At 39.9% G+C, this 24,224-nt stretch overlaps 6 protein-coding genes and 1 non-coding gene across 9 annotated transcripts in view; 1 reads left to right on the top strand and 6 right to left on the bottom strand.

The window, feature by feature from the left end:
- Positions 1-854: 854 nt before the first annotated feature.
- On the bottom strand, positions 855-2,806 carry LOC146696979 (polyubiquitin-like). The gene is made up of 2 exons (XM_085474161.1): positions 1,670-2,806; positions 855-1,589 (listed from the first exon to the last, which is right to left on the bottom strand). Exon 2 carries the CDS (start codon positions 1,575-1,577, stop codon positions 1,104-1,106), a length of 474 nt encoding a protein of 157 aa, XP_085330287.1. The 5' UTR covers positions 1,578-1,589; positions 1,670-2,806; the 3' UTR covers positions 855-1,103.
- A 3,246-nt stretch (positions 2,807-6,052) lies between these two features.
- LOC146696978 (polyubiquitin-like) lies at positions 6,053-7,002 on the bottom strand. Its single transcript, XM_085474160.1, has 2 exons — positions 6,890-7,002; positions 6,053-6,796 (listed from the first exon to the last, which is right to left on the bottom strand). Exon 2 carries the CDS (start codon positions 6,784-6,786, stop codon positions 6,322-6,324), a length of 465 nt encoding a protein of 154 aa, XP_085330286.1. The 5' UTR covers positions 6,787-6,796; positions 6,890-7,002; the 3' UTR covers positions 6,053-6,321.
- Positions 7,003-10,478: 3,476 nt separating this feature from the next.
- Positions 10,479-11,447, bottom strand: LOC146696977 (polyubiquitin-like). The gene is made up of 2 exons (XM_085474159.1): positions 11,315-11,447; positions 10,479-11,221 (listed from the first exon to the last, which is right to left on the bottom strand). Exon 2 carries the CDS (start codon positions 11,209-11,211, stop codon positions 10,747-10,749), a length of 465 nt encoding a protein of 154 aa, XP_085330285.1. The 5' UTR covers positions 11,212-11,221; positions 11,315-11,447; the 3' UTR covers positions 10,479-10,746.
- A 3,822-nt stretch (positions 11,448-15,269) lies between these two features.
- Positions 15,270-16,221, bottom strand: LOC146696976 (polyubiquitin-like). Its single transcript, XM_085475366.1, has 2 exons — positions 16,107-16,221; positions 15,270-16,013 (listed from the first exon to the last, which is right to left on the bottom strand). The coding sequence occupies exon 2, from the start codon at positions 16,001-16,003 to the stop codon at positions 15,539-15,541; it is 465 nt and encodes a 154-aa protein (XP_085331492.1). The 5' UTR covers positions 16,004-16,013; positions 16,107-16,221; the 3' UTR covers positions 15,270-15,538.
- A 1,261-nt stretch (positions 16,222-17,482) lies between these two features.
- gatc (glutamyl-tRNA amidotransferase subunit C) lies at positions 17,483-20,619 on the bottom strand. 2 transcript variants are annotated; one of them, XM_085475364.1, is made up of 5 exons: positions 20,058-20,616; positions 18,644-18,694; positions 18,039-18,208; positions 17,820-17,923; positions 17,483-17,656 (listed from the first exon to the last, which is right to left on the bottom strand). In XM_085475364.1, the coding sequence occupies exons 1-5, from the start codon at positions 20,247-20,249 to the stop codon at positions 17,595-17,597; spliced, it is 579 nt and encodes a 192-aa protein (XP_085331490.1). In that variant the 5' UTR covers positions 20,250-20,616; the 3' UTR covers positions 17,483-17,594. The 2 variants fall into 2 exon arrangements, with proteins under 2 accessions (XP_085331490.1, XP_085331491.1); XM_085475365.1 differs by lacking the exon at positions 18,644-18,694 and having other exon boundaries at positions 20,058-20,619.
- Positions 20,620-20,630: 11 nt separating this feature from the next.
- trnak-uuu (transfer RNA lysine (anticodon UUU)) lies at positions 20,631-20,703 on the top strand. The gene has a single exon. It is a non-coding gene; the product is annotated as a tRNA-Lys (tRNA).
- Positions 20,704-21,592: 889 nt separating this feature from the next.
- The window catches only part of sgsm1a (small G protein signaling modulator 1a), a 36,968-nt gene continuing 34,336 nt past the window's right edge, over positions 21,593-24,224 (bottom strand). For both annotated transcript variants that reach the window (XM_085475362.1, XM_085475363.1), the window contains one exon: positions 21,593-23,132. In XM_085475362.1, the coding sequence (XP_085331488.1) occupies positions 23,044-23,132 (89 nt within the window). In that variant the 3' untranslated portion in view covers positions 21,593-23,043. The remainder of the gene's footprint in view (positions 23,133-24,224) is intronic.

Here is a 24,224-nt window from a genome sequence, read left to right as displayed (position 1 = left end):
AGCGAAAATAAAATAAACAATAAAAGGTGAATCAAATGGACCATTACGGCAAGGCTGGGATGGTCAATTTGGTAAAGTAAATCCGTTGGGCATCTTTCTTTGCCTTTAGACGACAATTCTGATGGCAAAAGAGCCAAACGGGACAGGCACAACCCCCCCCCCCCAAAAAAAAAACACCTTACCATTGCATCACCACCACTCTCAACCCTTCACACTAGACGGGTTGGAGCCATGCTTTCATATTTATGCCAATCCTGACTTTACCAGCTGAATATCACAGCAGACATCGAGATTCAGACCAGTTGTCCAATAAAAACTCCAGTGTTGCTGAGCCTGTGTGAACTATGATCAGGTTCCTGTTCTCAGCTGACAGGACTGACACCTCCTGCACCTCGGCTGCATACCACCTAACAGCAACAAACGTAGATCACCTTTCTTCCCCATTCTGATGTTCGGTTTCAACTTCAGCAGGCGTTACTGGCCCTACCTACATATTTAAATGCACCTATATGCAGCTTGTGATCGGAAGTTCAGATATTTTTGTTTATAAGCAGCTGAACAGATGCACCTAGTAAATTGGATAGTCAGTCTTTATCTTCCTGTTTCTCTCTCTGTTGCCTGTCAACAATAAAAAATAAAAGACTAAAGCAACTACAAAAAAATAAATAAATAAATAAATAAAAATGCTGCTATAACATTTTAAATACTTGACTGGAATTATATATATTTTAAAATTTATCTAATAAAATACATTAGTTTATATGACTGAGAGTCTCATAAACTTTAAGAATGACAGTCCCCCTTCCTCCCTTCTTGAGCTGTCACGGACACAGGAAATGCAAAGAGAGAAAAACTTCTATTGGAAACTTTATTCTCTGTAATCAGTGCAGGTAACATGTATTTGTCATGACAGAGTCCATAAAATGCTGATTTGTATGAATTACAGTTGTTCGTTGTGCCAAATGAAAACACAGATTTGCTAACTTGTTACACAACACATAATGAGAACAGTGAATAAAAAAATAAATACAAGATTAGTCAAACTTATTAAGATTCTATAGTATACATTTTTTTTCTGGTGTATGAATCATGTTAAAGTGTCCTCAGCCTCCTCTCAGACGGAAAAACATGTAGATGGTGCTGTGGTTTCTGACGTTGTAGTCCTCCAGTTTGCCACCCTGCATCTCCCGGCCTTCATGAATGAGCCTCTGCTGGCTCGCTGGCACCCTCTCTCTCCCCTCGACTCTGTTCTTGAAGTTGCTCACAGTCTCGTCGAGCCTGATGTCATAGGTGCTGGAGTGTCCCTTTTCATTTCTGAGGAACACCTGGATGGGAGCAGGCGGAGGAGGCTCGGTGACCAGCAGGGACACCTGGGAGCCGTGCTGTAAGCCGTAGTAGCTGATGGGTTTGGAGTCATCGTTGAGAGGGGTCTTCTGGCCGTTTATGAAAACCAGTTTCTGCGTCTGAGGGTTGACTTCCAGTTTCTTGTAGATTTTTATTTTCAGAGAGCCAACTGTGTCCTCTGGGTTCACGGTCAGAGTGTGGGACTCACCCAGCATGTTAATAGTTATATCCATGTTGGTTGTAGTCTGAAAGAATTCAAAATAGTCCATTAGAAAACACACACACTGGGGAAAAATGACTTTTCAGTTCTTTATCAGCTTCCTACCTTGTGATGACGTTTTCACTTCAAGTCTTCAAACGTGGAAACGTAAATGATGCTCGAGCAGCAGCTAAGTTGAAGGGCTCAGCCTTTATATACACTCTGCCTCAGCTGATCCACACCGTCACACTCACCTAAGGTTCGTTTTCCCTCTCTGCCATAACAACTTTCAGTTTCTATTGTCTAAGCATGACTTGGCTCTAATGCTGTAATTAAAAAGCCTTTCCTTCACAAAATCTAGACTTAAGAAAAATGCCTGGCCTGTGGAGTCAGTCTAAGTGCGGGACATTGTCTCAAAAAGTGGGACAAGGAATAGAAATGCTGTACAAACCCACATAAAGAGGGGCATCTGGTCACCTGGGTAGGCCTATAATAGATGTATTGGGGGTCAAAACCACTGAAGGATTTTAAAAATAATTCTGTGCTGAACTGGGAAACAAAGAAGTGACTTCAGTAATCAAAGAAGTGACTTCAGTAATGGCAACAATAGTTATTCATTTGTGTTTTAAAGGTAATACTGTTGGTTATGTGTGCGGGCACACACATCACACTGTGGACTCTGTGGAGAACAAATTGCGTTAGATATCACGAAATACGTTTAAAATTCGTTGGCATGCCAAGCAAAGAGCCCTTTAAAGTGAAATGCTGTTTATTTGCCATCTGACGATATCATGTGGAGTTGCGTCCTGCCACCTGTAGGGGCGCTGTTTTGGAAACCCCCATATGCGTCATATGCTCGTCAAATGATCGTTTGGAGGTTGATCAAAACAACCCCTTGATACCTGACCAAACAGGTTTATCCACTAAGTGGGGGATGAACAGCTGGGAAACAGCTGCTGACAGGATTACCAGGAAAAAATCGGTCTAATTTTAGTTGACTGTACTTTTTTAGACATGATTTACAGGGAAACAAAACAGAAAGGGCAGAACAGAGATGGGTGCACTGTGATAAGGGATTGTCATGGTGACCAACAATGCGGTGACGAAATGATCCTCGGTAGAAATGAGGGTCTCAAAGTGAAAAAAACCCTTACCATTACATCACCACCACTCTCAACCCTTCACACTAGACGGGTTGGAGCCATGCTTTCATATTTATGCCAATCCTGACTTTACCGGCTGAATATCACAGCAGACATCGAGATTCAGACCAGTTGTCCAAAAAAACTCCAGTGTTGCTGAGCCTGTGTGAACTATGATCAGGTTCCTGTTCTCAGCTGACAGGACTGACACCTCCTGCACCTTGGCTGCATACCACCTAACAGCAACAAACGTAGATCACATTTCTTCCCCATTCTGATGTTCGGTTTCAACTTCAGCAGGCGTTACTGGCCCTACCTACATATTTAAATGCACCTATATGCAGCTTGTGATCGGAAGTTCAGATATTTTTGTTTATAAGCAGCTGAACAGATGTACCTAGTAAATTGGATGGTCAGTCTTTATCTTCCTGTTTCTCTCTCTGTTGCCTGTCAACAATAAAAAATAAAAGACTAAAGCAACTACAAAAAAATGCTGCTATAACATTTTAAATATGGAATTATATATATTTCAAATCTGACGAAATCGCGTGGAGTTGCGTCCTGCCACCTGTAGGGGCGCTGTTTTGGAAACCCCCATATGCGTCATATGCTCGTCAAATGATCGTGTGGAGGTTGATCAAAACAACCCCTTGACACCTGACCAAACAGGTTTATCCACTAAGTCTGAGGGTCGACTGCCAGTTTCTCGTAGATTTTTATTTTCAGAGATTCAACTGTGTCCTGTGGGTTCACCCTCAGGTTAAGGAACTCACCCACCATAGTGATAGTTATATTCATTTTGACTGTAGTCTGAAAGAATTAAAAAATAGTTCTTTAAATTACACCCGAAAAAAAGAGTTTTCTGTTATTTCTCGCAGGCTCGCCCAGCTTCCTACCTTGCGATGGCTTATCGAGGCAAAACAAACGTCGGAAATCTTTAGGTAAACAATGATGCTCACACAACAGCTGATCAGCGCCCGCCCACTCACTTAAGATTCGTTTTTGAACTCTGATGTAATAACTTTCGGTTTCTAGTGTCCAAACATCACGCAGTGCTATGGTGCTTTTGGTATTTTGATCAGAGACTATCCTTCTTTATAAACAAAACAAAACAAAACACGTGTTTACGAGCAACCTACAAAGGGCGTGTTAGGTTAAGAAATATGGAAATCCCGATTTTTTTTTCAGATCTCTCTTTTGGTAACTCGGAATCAAATAAAGTATGATTCCGAATGTTCATAAAAACTATTTATGAACATTTCCTTTTCGCTTTATTCTACTGGATGTGTTGCGGATTATTTCAATACTGGAGAAAACTTCTGACTGTATATGTGCACTGAGACACACACACACACACACACACACACACACACACACACACACACACACACACACACACTGTGAAAATAAAACTGATTTGAGTCTACTTTTGATACAGACAGTTGTAACTGACCTCGGGTCAGCGGGAAGCTTGTTCCAATGACCACAGTAATGTCAGCACCCTCAGGACTCTTAATGGTGAATTCCCTTTCAGTAATGTGTATGTAAGGACTGGCTGCTGCATTCTGAACATGCTGAAGTCTTCCTACTCAGGATTTGGATAGTCTTGCCAATTCATTGGATTAAATTCTTTTATAAATGCAAATGTTAACTAGCTACTGCTAACAATACTCCAGTGTCAAACCACACTTCTGCAGCAGTGTAATATAAAGAGCCTTAGATATTAGCAATTTATTGCTGATGTAGCTCCTTTGAATTAAGGAGATTGGCATCAGCCACAATGTTTCATTTTCACTTATTAATTTATTGTTTCACAATGTTTGCTGCCAGTGATATATGCAGGAACAGACATCACATATATGATATAGTAGAGTCTGTGGGGGACTAAATTATGTAAAATTCCTACATTGTATTGATGTCACACCAGAAATGTTCTTTTTAAGATCTGAATTACATGGAAACACAACAGAATGGTCAGAACAGAAGATTGGTACTGTGGTCATAAAGGGATGGACATGGACAGCAACAGTAATTAGTTAATCTGTGGTGACTAAATGATGCAGTAATAAGGGTCTCAAAGTGTGCTAAGAAAATATCTCCCACTAAACTAGCAGTAACAGCTTGAACTGTTCATACAAGGAAACACTGATCCATGTTGTTATATCATTAACACCAAATTCTGACTCTGCTATCTGAATGTTGCAGCAGAAATAAATAGAGACTCAGCCTTCCATTGTCTAATTTTAGTGAACATGTGTGAATTATAGCCTCAGTGTCCTGTTTTTCACAGACATGATTGATACCCGGTGTGGTCTTCTGCTGCTGTAGTCCTTCTGGCTCGATGAGCTGTGTGTTCATAGTTCTTCTGCATTAGATATTTGAGTTAATGAACAGCTGAACAGTAGCCCAGTGAGTGTTTGTATCTCTCTCTCACTCACTTAAATCACTTTTCTTCCACATTCTAATGCTCACTTTGAACTTCGGGAAGCCACCTTGACCAGATCTACAAGGTTTAAATGTAGATATTCAGTTCAATTCCATCTAATTGCTGCCGTGTGCTTAGCTGGTTCGTTATGAGCAATAATGCGCAGTCGAGTGGTGTACCTAATAATGTGGCCACTGAATATATTTCTCTTTCTCACACTCTGTAGCCTACCAGTGACTAAACACCAAATACTCTAAAATATTCAGCTTATGGTGATTTTTCAGAAAGTAAGAAGAGAATAGTTTTGCTCACATTTTTTGAAATCCTCCAAGATAAATCTTCAGGAAACATTTCGTATATAAATGTATCTAACTGTAATAAAAGCCAGATAACTGAGATAATACAACAGACTTATGTTTATTGTAAATCTGCTTAATCTGATCAATGATTTTCACATACAGAAACTATTGTGATTAACACTTAAACAGTGGACTGGAACCATTACATCCTGCTGTTGTAACACTTGGAATACTCGACTTGGAAATTAAATATTAGATATTTTCTCTCTCTCTCTCTCTCTCTATGGCCTACCGATTACTAAATATCAAATGTCCAAATACTCTAAAATATTCAGTTTACGGAAATATTTTAGTATGTAACTTCTTGTTAAATTAAATTTTAAGACAAATCTTCAGGAAACAGCTTAATCTGACTACTATTGTGATTAACACTTCAACAGTGGACTGGAAACATTACATCCTGCTGTTGTAACACTTGGAATACTCGACTTGGAAATATATATGAGTGAGAGTCTCTTATAAACACTGAAACTGTGATTTTAGAACTACTTTTAATGGGACCCGTTTGTCTTGTGATCTTCACGGTATAGCTACAGCCCCCCCGGAGCTGACACAGACACAGGAAATGTTAAGACACATAAACTTCCGTTAGAAACTTTATTGTTTGTATTTAGTGCAGTTAACATGAATTTGTCATGACAGAATCCATAACACAGTGGTTTGTGTGACTTAAACACAAACTTTAACACAGAATGGTTAATGAACACAGAAGGTGCCATCTGGAGGAATGTTTTTTTTTCTTCAAAATAAAAGCACTAATAAATTAAAAAAATATATACAAGATTGGTCGATATCATTAAAATTAAATAACATGCATGGGCTTCCTGGTGTATGAATCATGTTAAATTGTCCTCAGCCTCCTCTCAGACGTAAAGTCAACTCGATGGTGCTGTGGTTTCTGACGTTGTAGTCCTCCAGTTTGCCACCCTGCATCTCCCGGCCTTGGTGAATGAGCCTCTGCTGGCTCGCTGGCACCCCCTCTCTTTTCTCGACTCTGTTCTTGAAGTTGCTCACAGTCTCGTCGAGCCTGATGTCGTAGGTGCTCGTTTGTCCCTTTTCATTTCTGAGGAACACCTGGGTCGGAGGAGGCTCGGTGACCAGCAGGGACACCTGGGAGCCGTGCTGTAAGCCGTAGTAGCTGATGGGTTTGGAGTCGTCGTTGAGATGGGTCTTCTGGCCGTTTATGAAAACCAGCCTCTGCCTCTGGGGGTCGACTCCCAGCATGCTCTGGATTTTTATTTTCAGAGAGCCAACCGTGTCCTGTGGGTTCACCCTCACGGTGTGGGACCCACCCACCATAGTGATAATTATATCCATGTTGGCTAGTCTGAAAGAATACAAAAATAGTTCCTTATAATACAAACGCTCAGGAAATAAAAGACTTTTCAGTTATTTCTCACAGGCTTGCTCAGTTTCCTACCTTGCGATGGCTTATTGAGGCAAAACAAACTTCTCCGGAAACTTGAAGTCTTCAGTCGTGCTCAGGTAAACAATGATGCTCACACAACAGCTGAGCGGAAAGCTTCAGCTCAGCTCTTTATATACTCTCCCGCTCAGCTGATCAGCGTCCGCCCACTCACTTAAGATTCGTTTTCCATCTCTGCTGTTACAACTTTCGGTTTCTAGTCTCCAAACATCACGCTGCAGTGCTATGGTGCTTGGGGTGGTTTGATCAGAGACTATCCTTCCTTAAAAGCAAAACAAAACACAATTCGACCAACTTACAAATTAAGCCACGTGCAGCGGTCGTGCGTCAAAGGGCGTGTTCGGTTAAGAAATATGGAAATGTCGATTTTTGAGATCTCTCAGATTGAAATAAATTATGAATTTATTTCATTTTGAACACAAAGATATGCATTTTTTAAATTAACATTTCCTTTTTGCTGTATACCACTGGATTGCTAACTATCAGCAGATTACTATATCACTGACAGATTACTAAAAATGAAAAAAACTTCTGTCTGTATAGGTGCACCGAGGCAGCAATGTTCAAGCAACAGAACTTGACCGAGAATCAGCACATTTGTAAGATTTCTTCATTGTTACTGGAGTTTATGAGAGCTATCGCTATGTTCAATGAAACTTAGCACAGAGAACTGTTCTTAGTTAATGCGGTGCATCGAATTTTTCCATAATTAAATGTTAATGGTAATTTTATTTATATGGCAAATGTCACAGCAATAAAGTCAATGTGCTTAACATAAAAGATATCATAGACATCATAGGCATCCTATGATGCCGTGGACACACACACACACACACACACACACACACACACACACACACACACACACACACACTGTGAAAATAACACTGATCTGAGTCTGCTTTTGAATACGCACACAGTTGTAACTGACCTCAGGTCAGCGGGAAGCTTGTTCCAATGACGACAGTAATGTCAGCACCCTCAGCACTCTTCATGGTGAATTCACTTCCAGTCATTCTGTGCTGAAATGGAAGTTATAGTGATGTCAGTACTGGGTAATGTGTATGTAAGGACTGGCTGCTGCATTCTGAACATGCTGAAGTCTTCCTACTCAGGATTTGGATAGTCTTGCCAATTTAATGTATTAAATTCTTTTATAAATGCAAATGTTAATACTGCTAACAATACTCCAGTGTTAAACCACACTTCTGCAGCAGTGTAATATAAAGAGCCTTGGATATTAGTAAATATATCCTTTGAATTAAGGAGACGGGCATCAGCCACAATATTTAATTTTGAGTTATTAATTTATTGTTTCAAAAATTTTGCTTTCAGTGATAAATGCAGGAACACACGTCAGATCACATATATGATATAGTAGAGTCTGTGAGGGACTAAAATGTGTAAAATTCCTATAGTGTATTGAATTTTGCAGCAGAAATAGCGACTCAGTCTTATATTGTCTAATTTTAGTGAACGTGTGAACTATAGCCTCAGTGTCCTGTTTTTTACTGACAGGCTTGGACCCGGTGTGGTCTTCTGCTGCTGTAGTCCTTCTGGTTCGATGAGCTGTGTGTTCATAGTTCTTCTGCATACCTTGGTTATAAAGATGGGTTGTTTGAGTCACTGTTTCCTTCTTATCAGCTCAAAGCATGTTGATCATGTTTAAATGTAGTGACCTGCTGCTATGTGACTGGCTGTTTAGATATTTGAGTTAATGAACAGCTGAATAGGAGCCCATTGAGTGTTTGTATCTCTCTTGATCTTTCAATGTGTAGTCTATCACTGACTAAATGATTTTTCAGAAAGGACAGCAAGGAAATGTGTCAATTTTAAATGTTTATATCAGAGAATATTTTTCCGTGTTTTTCCTTAAATGGTTTAAGTTCTGTTTGCTGACTCTCTTCCATTAGACCATAGGTGTCAAACTCTGGCCCGTGGGCCAAATTTAGCCCGCAGCCTAATTACATTTGGCCCGCGAAGCCATACCAAATTACTATTAGAGCTGGCCTACTGGTATTATACAGCTAATATATATATTGTTTGGTATTAAGCTTTGCTTGTTCCATATTCCGTTTTTCAGCAAAACGTGTTTGAGTCCATAAGAAAAGATTCATTCTTATATCTGGAGGAATAAATATATTTCAATAAATATTAACGTTAGCCCACGACTTTTTTTCAGTTTTGAATTTTGGCCCACTGTGTATTTGAGTTTGACACCCCTGCATTAGACCCTGACTTACTCTTCCAAAATCTAAGCTCTAAGTTTGTGAAATTAGTATTGTTATTATAATATTTTGTATTTAACAGGATGAACACTAGTTTAATGTCCAATAAACTTGCATAGCCAGAGACTACAGAGACTGCAGCGTGTTGTGCGCTCTGCTGAGAAGGTGATTGGCTGCAGACTCCCATCTCTGCAGGACCTGTACACCTCCAGGACACTGGGGTGTGCAGGTCGGATCGCAGCTGACCCTTCTCACCCTGGACACAGTCTGTTTGACCTGCTCCCCTCAGGCAGGAGGCTCCGGTCCATTCGCACCAGAACCTCTCGCCATAAGAACAGTTTCTTCCCCTCTGCTGTTGGACTCATGAACAATAACCATATGACTGTTCCCACCCCTAACACATGACCCTACACTGTGTTCACTGCATCATTCCATGTTTGGCACTGATCACCACCTGCACTCATGTATATATCTATCTACTTAGCACTTTTAATTCTTATTTTTATGTCTATTTAATGCACTAGTATGTTTGCACTAAGTACCGCAGCAATTTCCTAATGTTGTAAACCTGCTCAACATTTGGCAATAAAACCCTTTCTGATTCTGATTCAGAAAAGCCTATATGGCACCAACAAACATACCATGTTTAAAATCACTTTTCTTCCACATTCTGATGCTCACTTTGAACTTCAGCAGGTCACTTTGACCAGATCTACAAGTTTTAAATGTAGATATGCAGTTTAATTCAATCTAATTGCTGCCGTGTGTTTGGTTCATTAGTTACTAGCAATAATACACCGTTGAGCTGTGTACCTAATAATGTGGCTACTGAATATATTTCTCTTTTTCACACTCTGTAGCCTACCAGTGACTAAACACCAAATACTCTAACATATTCAGTTTATGGTGATTTTTCAGAAAGTAAGAAGAGAATAGTTTTGCTCACATTTTTTGAAATCCTCCAAGTTTGTAAAATTAAATATGAAGGTAAATCTTCAGGAAACATCTCGTATATAAATGTATCTAACTGTAATAAAAGCCAGATAACTGAGATAATACAACAGACTGTTATGTTTATTGTAAATCTGCTTAATCTGATCAATGATTTTCACATACAGAAACTATTGTGATTAACACTTAAACAGTGGACTGGAACCATTACATCCTGCTGTTGTAACACTTGGAATACTCGACTTGGAAATTTATATGACTGAGAGTCTCTTATAAACACTGAAACTGTGATTTTAGAACTACTTTTAATGGGACCCGTTTGTCTTGTGATCTATACGACATACGGCCCCCCCTCCCCCCTTCCCCAGCTGACACAGACACAGGAAATGTTAAGACACATAAACTTCCGTTAGAAACTTTATTGTTTGTATTTAGTGCAGTTAACATGAATTTGTCATGACAGAATCCATAACACAGTGGTTTGTGTGACTTAAACACAAACTTTAACACAGAATGGTTAATGAACACAGACGGTGCAATCTGGAGGAATGTTTTTTTTCTTCAAAATAAAAGCACTAATAAATTAAAAAAATATATACAAGATTGGTCGATATCATTAAAATTAAATAACATGCATGGGCTTCCTGGTGTATGAATCATGTTAAATTGTCCTCAGCCTCCTCTCAGACGTAAAGTCAACTCGATGGTGCTGTGGTTTCTGACGTTGTAGTCCTCCAGTTTGCCACCCTGCATCTCCCGGCCTTGGTGAATGAGCCTCTGCTGGCTCGCTGGCACCCCCTCTCTTTTCGCGACTCTGTTCTTGAAGTTGCTCACAGTCTCGTCGAGCCTGATGTCGTAGGTGCTCGTTTGTCCCTTTTCATTTCTGAGGAACACCTGGGTCGGAGGAGGCTCGGTGACCAGCAGGGACACCTGGGAGCCGTGCTGTAAGCCGTAGTAGCTGATGGGTTTGGAGTCGTCGTTGAGATGGGTCTTCTGGCCGTTTATGAAAACCAGCCTCTGCCTCTGGGGGTCGACTCCCAGCATGCTCTGGATTTTTATTTTCAGAGAGCCAACCGTGTCCTGTGGGTTCACCCTCACGGTGTGGGACCCACCCACCATAGTGATAGTTATATCCATGTTGGCTAGTCTGAAAGAATACAAAAATAGTTCCTTATAATACAAACGCTCAGGAAATAAAAGACTTTTCAGTTATTTCTCACAGGCTTGCTCAGTTTCCTACCTTGCGATGGCTTATTGAGGCAAAACAAACTTCTCCGGAAACTTGAAGTCTTCAGTCGTGCTCAGGTAAACAATGATGCTCACACAACAGCTGAGCGGAAAGCTTCAGCTCAGCTCTTTATATACTCTCCCGCTCAGCTGATCAGCGTCCGCCCACTCACTTAAGATTCGTTTTCCATCTCTGCTGTTACAACTTTCGGTTTCTAGTCTCCAAACATCACGCTGCAGTGCTATGGTGCTTGGGGTGGTTTGATCAGAGACTATCCTTCCTTAAAGGAAGCCACGACCGCCCCTTCCTTTGGGGCGGTCGTGGCTCAAGAGTTGGGAGGTCGCCTTGTAATCGGAAGGTTGCCGGTTCGAGCCCCGGCTTGGACAGTCTCGGTCGTTGTGTCCTTGGGCAAGACACTTCACCCGTTACCTACTGGTGGTGGTCAGAGGGCCCGGTGGCGCCAGTGTCCGGCAGCCTCGCCTCTGTCAGTGCGCCCCAGGGTGGCTGTGGCTACAATGTAGCTTGCCATCACCAGTGTATGAATGTGTGCGTGAATGGGTGGATGACTGGATATGTAAAGCGCTTTGGGGTCCTTAGGGACTAGTAAAGTGCTATATAAATACAGGCCATTTACCATTTAAAAACAAAACACAATTCGACCAACTTACAAATTAAGCCACGTGCAGCGGTCGTGCGTCAAAGGGCGTGTTCGGTTAAGAAATATGGAAATGTCGATTTTTGAGATCTCTCAGATTGAAATAAATTATGAATTTATTTCATTTTGAACACAAAGATATGCATTTTTTAAATTAACATTTCCTTTTTGCTGTATACCACTGGATTGCTAACTATCAGCAGATTACTATATCACTGGCAGATTACTAAAAATGAAAAAAACTTCTGTCTGTATAGGTGCACCGAGGCAGCAATGTTCAAGCAACAGAACTTGACCGAGAATCAGCACATTTGTAAGATTTCTTCATTGTTACTGGAGTTTATGAGAGCTATCGCTATGTTCAATGAAACTTAGCACAGAGAACTGTTCTTAGTTAATGCGGTGCATCGAATTTGTCCATAATTAAATGTTAATGGTAATTTTATTTATATGGCAAATGTCACAGCAATAAAGTCAATGTGCTTAACATAAAAGATATCATAGACATCATAGGCATCCTATGATGCCGTGGACACACACACACACACACACACACACACACACACACACACACACACACACACACACACACACACTGTGAAAATAACACTGATCTGAGTCTGCTTTTGAATACGCACACAGTTGTAACTGACCTCAGGTCAGCGGGAAGCTTGTTCCAATGACGACAGTAATGTCAGCACCCTCAGCACTCTTCATGGTGAATTCACTTCCAGTCATTCTGTGCTGAAATGGAAGTTATAGTGATGTCAGTACTGGGTAATGTGTATGTAAGGACTGGCTGCTGCATTCTGAACATGCTGAAGTCTTCCTACTCAGGATTTGGATAGTCTTGCCAATTTAATGTATTAAATTCTTTTATAAATGCAAATGTTAATACTGCTAACAATACTCCAGTGTTAAACCACACTTCTGCAGCAGTGTAATATAAAGAGCCTTAGATATTAGTAAATATATCCTTTGAATTAAGGAGACGGGCATCAGCCACAATATTTAATTTTGAGTTATTAATTTATTGTTTCAAAAATTTTTGCTTTCAGTGATAAATGCAGGAACACACGTCAGATCACATATATGATATAGTAGAGTCTGTGAGGGACTAAAATGTGTAAAATTCCTATAGTGTATTGAATTTTGCAGCAGAAATAGCGACTCAGTCTTATATTGTCTAATTTTAGTGAACGTGTGAACTATAGCCTCAGTGTCCTGTTTTTTACTGACAGGCTTGGACCCGGTGTGGTCTTCTGCTGCTGTAGTCCTTCTGGTTCGATGAGCTGTGTGTTCATAGTTCTTCTGCATACCTTGGTTATAAAGATGGGTTGTTTGAGTCACTGTTTCCTTCTTATCAGCTCAAAGCATGTTGATCATGTTTAAATGTAGTGACCTGCTGCTATGTGACTGGCTGTTTAGATATTTGAGTTAATGAACAGCTGAATAGGAGCCCATTGAGTGTTTGTATCTCTCTTGATCTTTCAATGTGTAGTCTATCACTGACTAAATGATTTTTCAGAAAGGACAGCAAGGAAATGTGTCAATTTTAAATGTTTATATCAGAGAATATTTTTCTGTGTTTTTCCTTAAATGGTTTAAGTTCTGTTTGCTGACTCTCTTCCATTAGACCATAGGTGTCAAACTCTGGCCCGTGGGCCAAATTTAGCCCGCAGCCTAATTACATTTGGCCCGCGAAGCCATACCAAATTACTATTAGAGCTGGCCTACTGGTATTATACAGCTAATATATATATTGTTTGGTATTAAGCTTTGCTTGTTCCATATTCCGTTTTTCAGCAAAACGTGTTTGAGTCCATAAGAAAAGATTCATTCTTATATCTGGAGGAATAAATATATTTCAGTAAATATTAACGTTAGCCCACGACTTTTTTTCAGTTTTGAATTTTGGCCCACTGTGTATTTGAGTTTGACACCCTTGCATTAGACCCTGACTTAGTCTTCCAAAATCTAAGCTCTAAGTTTGTGAAATTAGTATTGTTATTATAATATTTTGTATTTAACAGGATGAACACTAGTTTAATGTCCAATAAACTTGCATAGCCAGAGACTACAGAGACTGCAGCGTGTTGTGCGCTCTGCTGAGAAGGTGATTGGCTGCAGACTCCCATCTCTGCAGGACCTGTACACCTCCAGGACACTGGGGCGTGCAGGTCGGATCACAGCTGACCCTTCTCACCCTGGACACAGTCTGTTTGACCTGCTCCCCTCAGGCAGGAGGCTCTGGTCCATTCGCACCAGAACCTCTCGCCATAAGAACAGTTTCTTCCCCTCTGCTGTTGGACTCATGAACAATAACCATATGACTGTTCCCAGCACTAACACATGACCCTACGCTGTGTTCACTGCATCATTCCATGTTTGGCACTGATCACCACCTGCACTCATGTATATATCTATCTACTTAGCACTTTTAATTCTTATTTTTATGTCTATTTAATGCACTAGTATGTTTGCACTAAGTACCGCAGCAATTTCCTAATGTTGTAAACCTGCTCAACATTTGGCAATAAAACCCTTTCTGATTCTGATTCTGATTCAGAAAAGCCTATATGGCACCAACAAACATACCATGTTTAAAATCACTTTTCTTCCACATTCTGATGCTCACTTTGAACTTCAGCAGGTCACTTTGACCAGATCTACAAGTTTTAAATGTAGATATGCAGTTTAATTCAATCTAATTGCTGCCGTGTGTTTGGTTCATTAGTTACTAGCAATAATACACCGTTGAGCTGTGTACCTAATAATGTGGCTACTGAATATATTTCTCTTTTTCACACTCTGTAGCCTACCAGTGACTAAACACCAAATACTCTAACATATTCAGTTTATGGTGATTTTTCAGAAAGTAAGAAGAGAATAGTTTTGCTCACATTTTTTGAAATCCTCCAAGTTTGTAAAATTAAATATGAAGGTAAATCTTCAGGAAACATCTCGTATATAAATGTATCTAACTGTAATAAAAGCCAGATAACTGAGATAATACAAGAGACTGTTATGTTTATTGTAAATCTGCTTAATCTGATCAATGATTTTCACATACAGAAACTATTGTGATTAACACTTAAACAGTGGACTGGAACCATTACATCCTGCTGTTGTAACACTTGGAATACTCGACTTGGAAATTTATATGACTGAGAGTCTCTTATAAACACTGAAACTGTGATTTTAGAACTACTTTTAATGGGACCCGTTTGTCTTGTGATCTATACGACATACGGCCCCCCCTCCCCCCTTCCCCAGCTGACACAGACACAGGAAATGTTAAGACACATAAACTTCCGTTAGAAACTTTATTGTTTGTATTTAGTGCAGTTAACATGAATTTGTCATGACAGAATCCATAACACAGTGGTTTGTGTGACTTAAACACAAACTTTAACACAGAATGGTTAATGAACACAGACGGTGCAATCTGGAGGAATGTTTTTTTTCTTCAAAATAAAAGCACTAATAAATTAAAAAAAATATATACAAGATTGGTCGATATCATTAAAATTAAATAACATGCATGGGCTTCCTGGTGTATGAATCATGTTAAATTGTCCTCAGCCTCCTCTCAGACGTAAAGTCAACTCGATGGTGCTGTGGTTTCTGACGTTGTAGTCCTCCAGTTTGCCACCCTGCATCTCCCGGCCTTGGTGAATGAGCCTCTGCTGGCTCGCTGGCACCCCCTCTCTTTTCTCGACTCTGTTCTTGAAGTTGCTCACAGTCTCGTCGAGCCTGATGTCGTAGGTGCTCGTTTGTCCCTTTTCATTTCTGAGGAACACCTGGGTCGGAGGAGGCTCGGTGACCAGCAGGGACACCTGGGAGCCGTGCTGTAAGCCGTAGTAGCTGATGGGTTTGGAGTCGTCGTTGAGAGTGGTCTTCTGGCCGTTTATGAAAACCAGCCTCTGCCTCTGGGGGTCGACTCCCAGCATGCTCTGGATTTTTATTTTCAGAGAGCCAACCGTGTCCTGTGGGTTCACCCTCACGGTGTGGGACCCACCCACCATAGTGATAGTTATATCCATGTTGGCTAGTCTGAAAGAATACAAAAATAGTTCCTTATAATACAAACGCTCAGGAAATAAAAGACTTTTCAGTTATTTCTCACAGGCTTGCTCAGTTTCCTACCTTGCGATGGCTTATTGAGGCAAAACAAACTTCTCCGGAAACTTGAAGTCTTCAGTCGTGCTCAGGTAAACAATGATGCTCACACAACAGCTGAGCGGAAAGCTTCGGCTCAGCTCTTTATATACTCTCCCGCTCAGCTGATCAGCGTCCGCCCACTCACTTAAGATTCGTTTTCCATCTAACAGGCTTTATAAACTGTTATAAGTTTCGGTTTCTATTCTCCAGTGCTGACTAATGGCTTACAGCATTACAGGTGTATTGATCAACACACCCCGTGACGCGTTTATGAACATATAACCTAACAGGTTTATCAGCCAGGTAGGGGAAACACCGCTGGAAAACATCCACTGATACAAATCACAGGGAAAAGCTGCTCTCTTTTTAGCTACCTGTACTTTTTTGGGAGTGTGGATTGTATGGAATCAAAACAGAAAGGAAAATAAGCCATTATGCACTGATTAATATTGTTACAATAGATAGAGATCATCGTGTAAATCATAAATCAGGTGTGATAGAAGAAATACTTTAAATAAAGTAAAACACCTGGAGGCAAACTCCTGTTCTAGATGAGAATCAAAGTACTTGACGCATTAAAATGTCTCATGTGACTGTTATATACACTCACTCTCCGATTTATTGGGTACCCCTTGTTAGTTCCTGGTTGTACCCCTTTTGGCTTCAGAGCTGCCTTTGTAGTTCTTTGTAGCACAGACTCAAGGTTTTGGAAACACGCCGCAGAAATTTATAGTTAATGCAGTTTTGCTGGATGATTGCCTCAATGAGTAGTTGAAAAGGCATACCTAATTAAATGGCCAGTGGGGGTTTGTATATTGCTCTTTCAAAAGCAGGGGTATCAAACATGTGGCCAAAGGGTCAGGACCACCCAGCAGGTGGTTCAGTTTGGTCCACTGAATGGCTTTGCATACAGGTTATTATACATTAGGTTCACTGGTGTGGCCCAGATGAGAGGAAACTGGGCTTTATGTGGCCCATGAGCCAAATTATATTTAACACTAATGACCTAGAATAAAAATCATGACAGCTTTAATCACAGGGAGAAGAAACACACAACAGTTTCTAAACAGTTACAAAAAAGTTTGAATACATGCAAATCTTAATATGTAAAGTATTTAGAACTTCCCAGTAAATGTACTGGAATTAAGAATTAATTACACACAAAACAAAAATATTCAACTACAAGAATCTCAAACTGTACTTAAGCACAGTTCATTTTATTCACTGCAGATCAAAATAATGTACTACCTTTGACCTCAGTGTCCTCATAGAGGCTGTAAATAAACCGTCCACTCACTATTTCCATAAAACGATACTGAAACTAAACAAAACATGGGCGGCAAATGAAAGTGAGAAACACAACTTGTACAAGTTTTTTTATTTTCCTGTTGCAGAAAAAATGTGAAAACACACACATCACACCGTGTTTATGACTGTAGCTATGAAGGCAAGCTGGCCTCAACTTCATACACATCAAAACTCTGAGTTTTTCAGCATGGCAGTCCTCTCCTCCCCCTTAGGTAGAGGAATATTTCCTGTGGTAAGAAAACAAGCAATAGTTAAAGACCCCTGCAGGTACACAATGAATAACATAACATATTGGGTAATTTTATTAATTTCTCTACTCATTAATCCAGTCATACCATTTTTAAATCAACACTAATTGACAGAACCACAAGAAATTTGGGTTTTTATTACCTGGTGGTGCCACAAAATATTCTTCAACTGTGCTTTTTGAGAGCTGAAGCAGTTTTTCAGCACAGTCACCCTCCATCACAGCATCCTCCCTCAGGTACAAAACCCTGATTGTGCAGGGATAAAACCCAATCTTTAATCAGCATTGAAGCTAATACGTGCAAGTGAACACAGCCATTAATTTATTGACAGGTGCATACCTGACATCAACCCCAGCCATACCTGTCCTCCAAAACTGAATCCATCGGTTCAACCCCTGTTGTGTCAACGACATGAAGCTGGTCTGCAAACCGTATGGCTTTTTCCAAACAGGCCAGTCCCTGTTTGGTGCGAAAATCCACCAAAGCCAGTCGCTCCAGTTTGTCCACCAGGTCAGCAGGAATATGGGCAGGCTGTTAGATAAATGGTGTATTGCTTAGAAATGTATGGGTGACAGCTTACTTCAACCATCACTAAACTATGCCCAGTACTCTACATAATCATTGAATAAAGTCCTCAATCATTTATTCTCAGCCACTCTTTGAAGAGTTTAGCTGTCTGTCACTGCTACACAGCTTTATCATATCCAAGCTAATTTTGTATGACATTGTTTTGATGTCATACAAAACCCTAAAGCCTCATGGCAACAAATAACTCACTGAAAAAAAAAAATTGTGGGATCTGCCCACTATCAACTAAACTGACATTAGGAAGGTGTTCAATGGCCAGTAATGGCCTAAAGATGAATGACTGAAATCTGTCAGCTAAATATCTAACATCTACTGTGGATTTCCAGACATTCAGTCATGACTGTACTATGCTGTGCTGTGCTGTGTTAAGGGGATTACCGGAGGAAGCTGTTCCTCTGGTACTGGTTCCCATGTTGCCACCTTTGGTATCTGTAGAAGAGACAACCTGGTAACAAGATTGAGCCACTGTTCAATAGAAGATGCTGCTATATTGGATATAGTGAGGGTAGCAAAAACTAAGTATATTTACTCAAATTCTGTAGTAAAGTAGTTTCTGAGATAACTGTACTTTATACCCCCACTTTCAGGGGTAAATGTTACATTTTTAATATTTATGTTGACATCTCTAGTTATTAGTTACTTTTAGTATGAAAAGGCAAGGCAGACCCTGTGACCCTCCTCATATGAAGACACTACATTTAGAATTTTCTGTGTGTAAATGAGAGGGAGACAGGTGTACCAGTGAAGCTGCAAGAAGCAGAGGTAGTGAAGGTAGATGTGTTTAAACACCTGGGGTCAACCAAAACAACGGACAGTGCACAAGTGGCAGGTGAAGAAGAGAGTGCAGGCCGGGTGAAGTGGGTGGAGACGAGTGTCAGGGGTAATTTGTGACAGGACAGCAGCAAGAGTGAAAGGGAAGCTGCTGTGATGTATGGTTTGTAGACGTTGGCACTGACAAAAAGTCAGGAGCTCAAGCTGGAGGTAGCAGAGTAGATGATGTTAAGATTATGTTTGGACCAGGATGGGCAGGATTAGAAATGAGAACAGCTGAGGTTGAGCAGTTTGGAGACCAAGTCAGAGATGCAATTCTGAGATGGTTTGGACATGTACAGAGAAGAGATAGTGGATAAACTGGACACAGGACACAAAGGGTAAGACTACAGAGAAGGTTCACATATACACCGAAAGAGAACATACAGAGGTTTGGTGTGATAGAGGAGGATGCGAAGGATAAGGTGAGATGGAGGGAGATGAACTGCCTAAAGGGAGCAGCAGAAAGAAGAAGACAGTTCATTTTGATTAGTGGTGTTTTATACTTTGTCAAGCAATGTGGACTTTATTGTGTTATACTACAAAATATGCTCATTATCCCCATGTGAGGGGATAAAATACAAACAAACTGTAACTAACAACTTTCTGGTCCAACAGGAATTTTAGTTTATAGTTATCAGGTCCAACTAATCCCAAATAGCTAGGAGAAATTAAAATCACATCGCAAAGAAAAGATCTCTGGATCTAAAGAGCTTAAAATACTGTGCAACTTTCAAACTTTGTGACCTCTGACCTCTCATATTGACTGCGCCACCAAACAGCGGTAGCTTTCCTGCAGACTTCGCACATAAATGTTGAAATTATCAGATATATCGTCAAAAACCACGCTTAAGTTTTAATCGGCATGTCTCAATTAGAGGGGCTAACCCAGAGCCCTTCTCTAACACTTCACTTCAGCCACGTTTTAATGCTAATGCGTTGCACTTAATCAGGACTTTTACTTGTGACACATGTACTGTACCTTCTGGTTAAGTGGTTCAGAGCTGAGCAGACGCGTTGTATTTGCGCTGTGGCTCTGCGGCCAGCTGATTCTCTTGCTGTTTAGGATTGTTATTGAGTATCCATCATTGGGTAGCAGGCTAAATAACATCCGAGGGATTTTTACCGACACGCCACGGAATGTACGCGAAGCAGCGAGGCTAAACACGGACATTTTCAACACAGCTAGCTGCCAGTCAGCTATGTCTAAGATGTAGTATAAAAATTAAGCATTTCACTTCTAGTCTACTTTCACTAGGAAGGTAAGCTCCAGGATAACCTAGCTTCACATGCTATAGCTAGCCAAGGACCTGCTGTAGCTAGCAGGAAAAACGAGAGGAAGCGAGAGTTTGAAATCTGAACGTACTTCCTTGTTGGTACCGCCACACTTATTTTCTTTAGTTTATAAGGAATGAGGGTTTTAAGCCTGTTACACGTATAACACAGCTTAATAGATGCAAGGTTTAAATTATAACAATTTTAAAATACGAAAACGTATTAGACCTCAGTATAATTTTGAGTTAGCTTGCGACAGCCGTGTGTCTTCGCATCGAGCGCCCGGATAGCTCAGTCGGTAGAGCATCAGACTTTTAATCTGAGGGTCCAGGGTTCAAGTCCCTGTTCGGGCGTCAGTTTTTGTTTCCAGTTTTCAAAGTACTCAAAATACATAACGACCCTGCTGGCATAATAGCGGCGTTCTTTATCCTGTAAGGGGGCAAACGCGCTGAGAAGCTCGCTTTAAAAAATGAATGCAATGAAGCTGATTTCCACTAAGGTGTAATTCTTGACTTTAAAATCTGTATAGAGTCTCTTGACAAAATAAGTCACAATTTAGTCACCACCACAAATGTCACACCCTCAGGAAAAAAAAGAGCTCTTTCATTTGTAAAAACTTTCATGTGAAGTGAAAGTACACTTTCTTTCATTTTTAAGGGTTTTAGTATCAGGGAGTAATGAAAACTTAATTGAATCCTTAATAAGTTCTAAAGTTATCTAAGTCACAAGATGACATATTACACACTGATTCATTATTAGCCAATCAAATGCAAATCGGAAAGTGTGAGCACCTCTGTAAAAGAAGAAGCTTTGGCAGTTTGGAGCATTTAAGTGTGTTAACATAATACCAAGCAGCAAATGTTGATCTGGGAAATCAGTTAAATCAGTCTGGGAAGGGTTATAAAGCAGTTTGAAGTCAGTCATTCTATAGTGAGAAAGTTGTTGTCTTCACCAAGAGTCATCGTCCCAGCAAATTCAATGCAACTGTGCAATGTAACAAAAGGACTGAACATCTATCACTTGTTTGGAGGAGTTGAAGAAACCTCCAGAAGTCTTCTGGGTGCATTTAGTTTTTATTTTATTAAGTCCTGATACATAAAACAATTTAAGGGGTAATTTCTTTTTCACATGACTTCCTGAATCTTGATTTTTGTTTTCTTACTAATGAACAGAGCCCTGTTGGTATTTCTGCCTAATCAGCCCCCTTCACTTTGATTATATTTAGTAAAATGCACATTACAATTATGGAAAAATAATGATTCCATTTTATTTTTTATTATTAGAACATATACCATTTAATATATTGTATATATGACCTAAGTATAGAATTTGATTGTTTTACAATACACATTTAGAACTGGCCACAAAATAAAAATATCCGATTTACAAACAAAGCAGCATCCGAAAGAAAGAAATGGATGAATGAATAAATAAATACTTTGGCATAAATGTTACAATAAATTAAAACAGGCTTTCTGACAGCATTTAGCATTCACAAAGAAACACCAAGATTAAATGCAGCTCATCCCACCACACCCTTGAAACAACACTTGAAAGTTTTAGGCTTTAAATGATGAGTATACGTCTGTCGAATCTGCCAAAAAACAAAAAAATGCACTTTTAAAAATCTGCCATACGGTAACTTTCATTCTCAGCTCTCTGCTTAAACCATCCTCACACTGAATAATCATATGATCTCCGCTTTTCAGCTAAAATTAACATTTAAAACAGGCACCGGACAATACAGGACAACACAAGGAAAAAAAAATCAAGATGAGTAATCACAATTTAAAAGTTCACACTTGGTTCACTGGATAATGAAAAAAAAAAGAAGTTAATCAATCCAAGCTTGTTTCTTTACACGAATCTCTGCTAAGACATCAATTGGTAACATAAATGTCAGATTATGATTTTACAAGATAATTTATTTCCAATAATTCAAACACGTTTTCTTCTCCCGGTACACCACAGTTAACACACATAACAAATAAAGACATACTATTTGGCAGACGAGGCAGTTCAAGAACACTGGAAACACCGTTGGCTAAACCAATAACGTGGTGTTAAAAGCTGAATTATCCTGAACACTGTGTGTGAAACGTAACTGGACTGGGTTACATTTTGGGCTCCAAGCCAGTGTCCTGAATCAGTCTGTAAAAATTACTTTTGCTTTAGGGTGTAAAGCATATTAAAAGTCTGCAGACATTCTTTCCTTCGTTAGAATAAGAGGATAACTGTATCTCTTTAATAGCTCTATCTTGTAGACGAAAAATAATCAATATAAACTATTATCACAATGTATTTTTCCCATAAATATAGTCTCTGGTTGAATTCAGTTCTGCTTTTTGGTTTGAAGTGTGCAGCTAAAACCATCTTTATCTGAAAATATTAAGTGCACTCGGACTAAAGTTGACACTTGAGGGATTTCTGAGAAAAAAAAGAAATATTTGGAAATTAAACAGCTTTACATTTGTTTTCACTTCAACGTACTGACAAATGTTAAGCGTAATATTCTCACACACCTGCTGACAACACAAACAACATCGAATAACATATAAGGATATAGTCAGTAAGGCTCATAGCAGCAAAATGATTGTAAAGGCTTCATGTATGTGTGAGAGCGTGCGTTCTTCTCTTGTGCTGCTACAGCCGGTCACACTTTGCTCGGAAGGAAAAGAAGACAAACAGCACAATCACTTGTTCTCTATCAGCATCTGCACCTTGCACACAAGATCTCTGGCCAGGGTCAAAATCTGCTTGATGTTGTGACGCTCCGCCATTTCTGAAAGGCACAAACAAACAACAGCTTGAACATTTTTACCCGTGCAAGATTGCACAGATCGTCTCTGTAACTGTCCGTATCCGTGATATTGTAACTTTTTGAAAACATGCTCAGAAAACTGTTTACACAGACTTTACACTCGCAGTCATCCATAACACACTCTGCATTTCATGCTCTAATTAAAAGTTTTTGTGGACATGACATTGTAAGTTCATGCTGGCAAGCAAATAATATCTCTGACTCATTTACATAATTGTATTCAGCTGCTCATAATTCAGTCTAAAGCGATTTGTACCTGAAAATGAGCCTCACTCCTCCTTAACCCTGGCTATATATATATTTTTTTAAATTAAATTTTCACCTGAAAATATGTCAGCAACACCTACAAAACTACGAGGGCACGATGCCAGCCTTGCTCTCTGTGGATAAGACAAATCTGTGGGAGCGTTTTGAAATACAATATGAATCTTTAGTGAGCCAGAGTAGGAGTTGTAAATTATTTACTGTCAGTAAATAATGTTTTAAACCTCAAGAGGGAGCAATCCAGTCTCAAGATTCACTGTTTTAGCTGCAGAAGTTTATATTGAGCAGTGTTGCTCTGTTGTGGGACTTACTGCCCTTGCATGAATGTACATGGACAGTCTGAGGGCAGTGAAAGCCCAGCAGGCACAGAACAGAGCAGGCATCAAGGACAAAGCACTGATTAAGTCAAACATAATATGTAAAAGACAATCTCAGGTAGAGGAGGGCTGCAACAGTAACTGTAGGCAGTGTGCAACAATCTCAATAACAGTGCATATATTTGATTTGCCATTTGAATGTGTAAAAGGAGATATCAGCTGTGGCATCAGTTGATGTGTGCTGGCACTGGAATCAGCTGCTGTCACTGGGATTTTGGGCTGAGTGTAAGTTCATCGCCTGCCTGAATGTCCTGCTCCACAGAAATGGAGCAAAAACATGCTACAGCTATTTTAGTCAAAGCAGCAATCTGAGGCTCATTCACTGAATATCACGCTTGGCAACCCTCGAAAAATGATGCGTGGTTTCAAATACTGCCTGGTCCTGATACAGGGACCTGGAGGGGTGAAAAGG

The sequence above is a fragment of the Copadichromis virginalis genome, linkage group LG12 (assembly GCF_057382275.1).
Source record: "Copadichromis virginalis isolate Kocher_CV1m ecotype Utaka linkage group LG12, C_Virginalis_male_GT1.1, whole genome shotgun sequence".
Classification (NCBI taxonomy): Eukaryota; Metazoa; Chordata; class Actinopteri; order Cichliformes; family Cichlidae; genus Copadichromis; species Copadichromis virginalis.
Note: the sequence above shows the minus strand (reverse complement) of the source record. Positions and strands in the feature narration are given on the sequence as shown.

Bases quoted from the DNA above. Each gene is read 5' to 3' on its own strand.
- LOC146696979 (XM_085474161.1), bottom strand. From the start codon at position 1,577: ATGGATATAACTATTAACATGCTGGGTGAGTCCCACACTCTGACCGTG.
- gatc (XM_085475364.1), bottom strand. From the start codon at position 20,249: ATGTCCGTGTTTAGCCTCGCTGCTTCGCGTACATTCCGTGGCGTGTCG. The intron at 18,695-20,057 runs GTACAGTACATG...TCTCTTCTACAG, and splicing joins CTGAACCACTTAACCAGAAG to ATACCAAAGGTGGCAACATG. The intron at 17,924-18,038 runs GTATGGCTGGGG...CTGCACAATCAG, and splicing joins GATTCAGTTTTGGAGGACAG to GGTTTTGTACCTGAGGGAGG.
- LOC146696978 (XM_085474160.1), bottom strand. From the start codon at position 6,786: ATGGATATAATTATCACTATGGTGGGTGGGTCCCACACCGTGAGGGTG.
- LOC146696976 (XM_085475366.1), bottom strand. From the start codon at position 16,003: ATGGATATAACTATCACTATGGTGGGTGGGTCCCACACCGTGAGGGTG.
- LOC146696977 (XM_085474159.1), bottom strand. From the start codon at position 11,211: ATGGATATAACTATCACTATGGTGGGTGGGTCCCACACCGTGAGGGTG.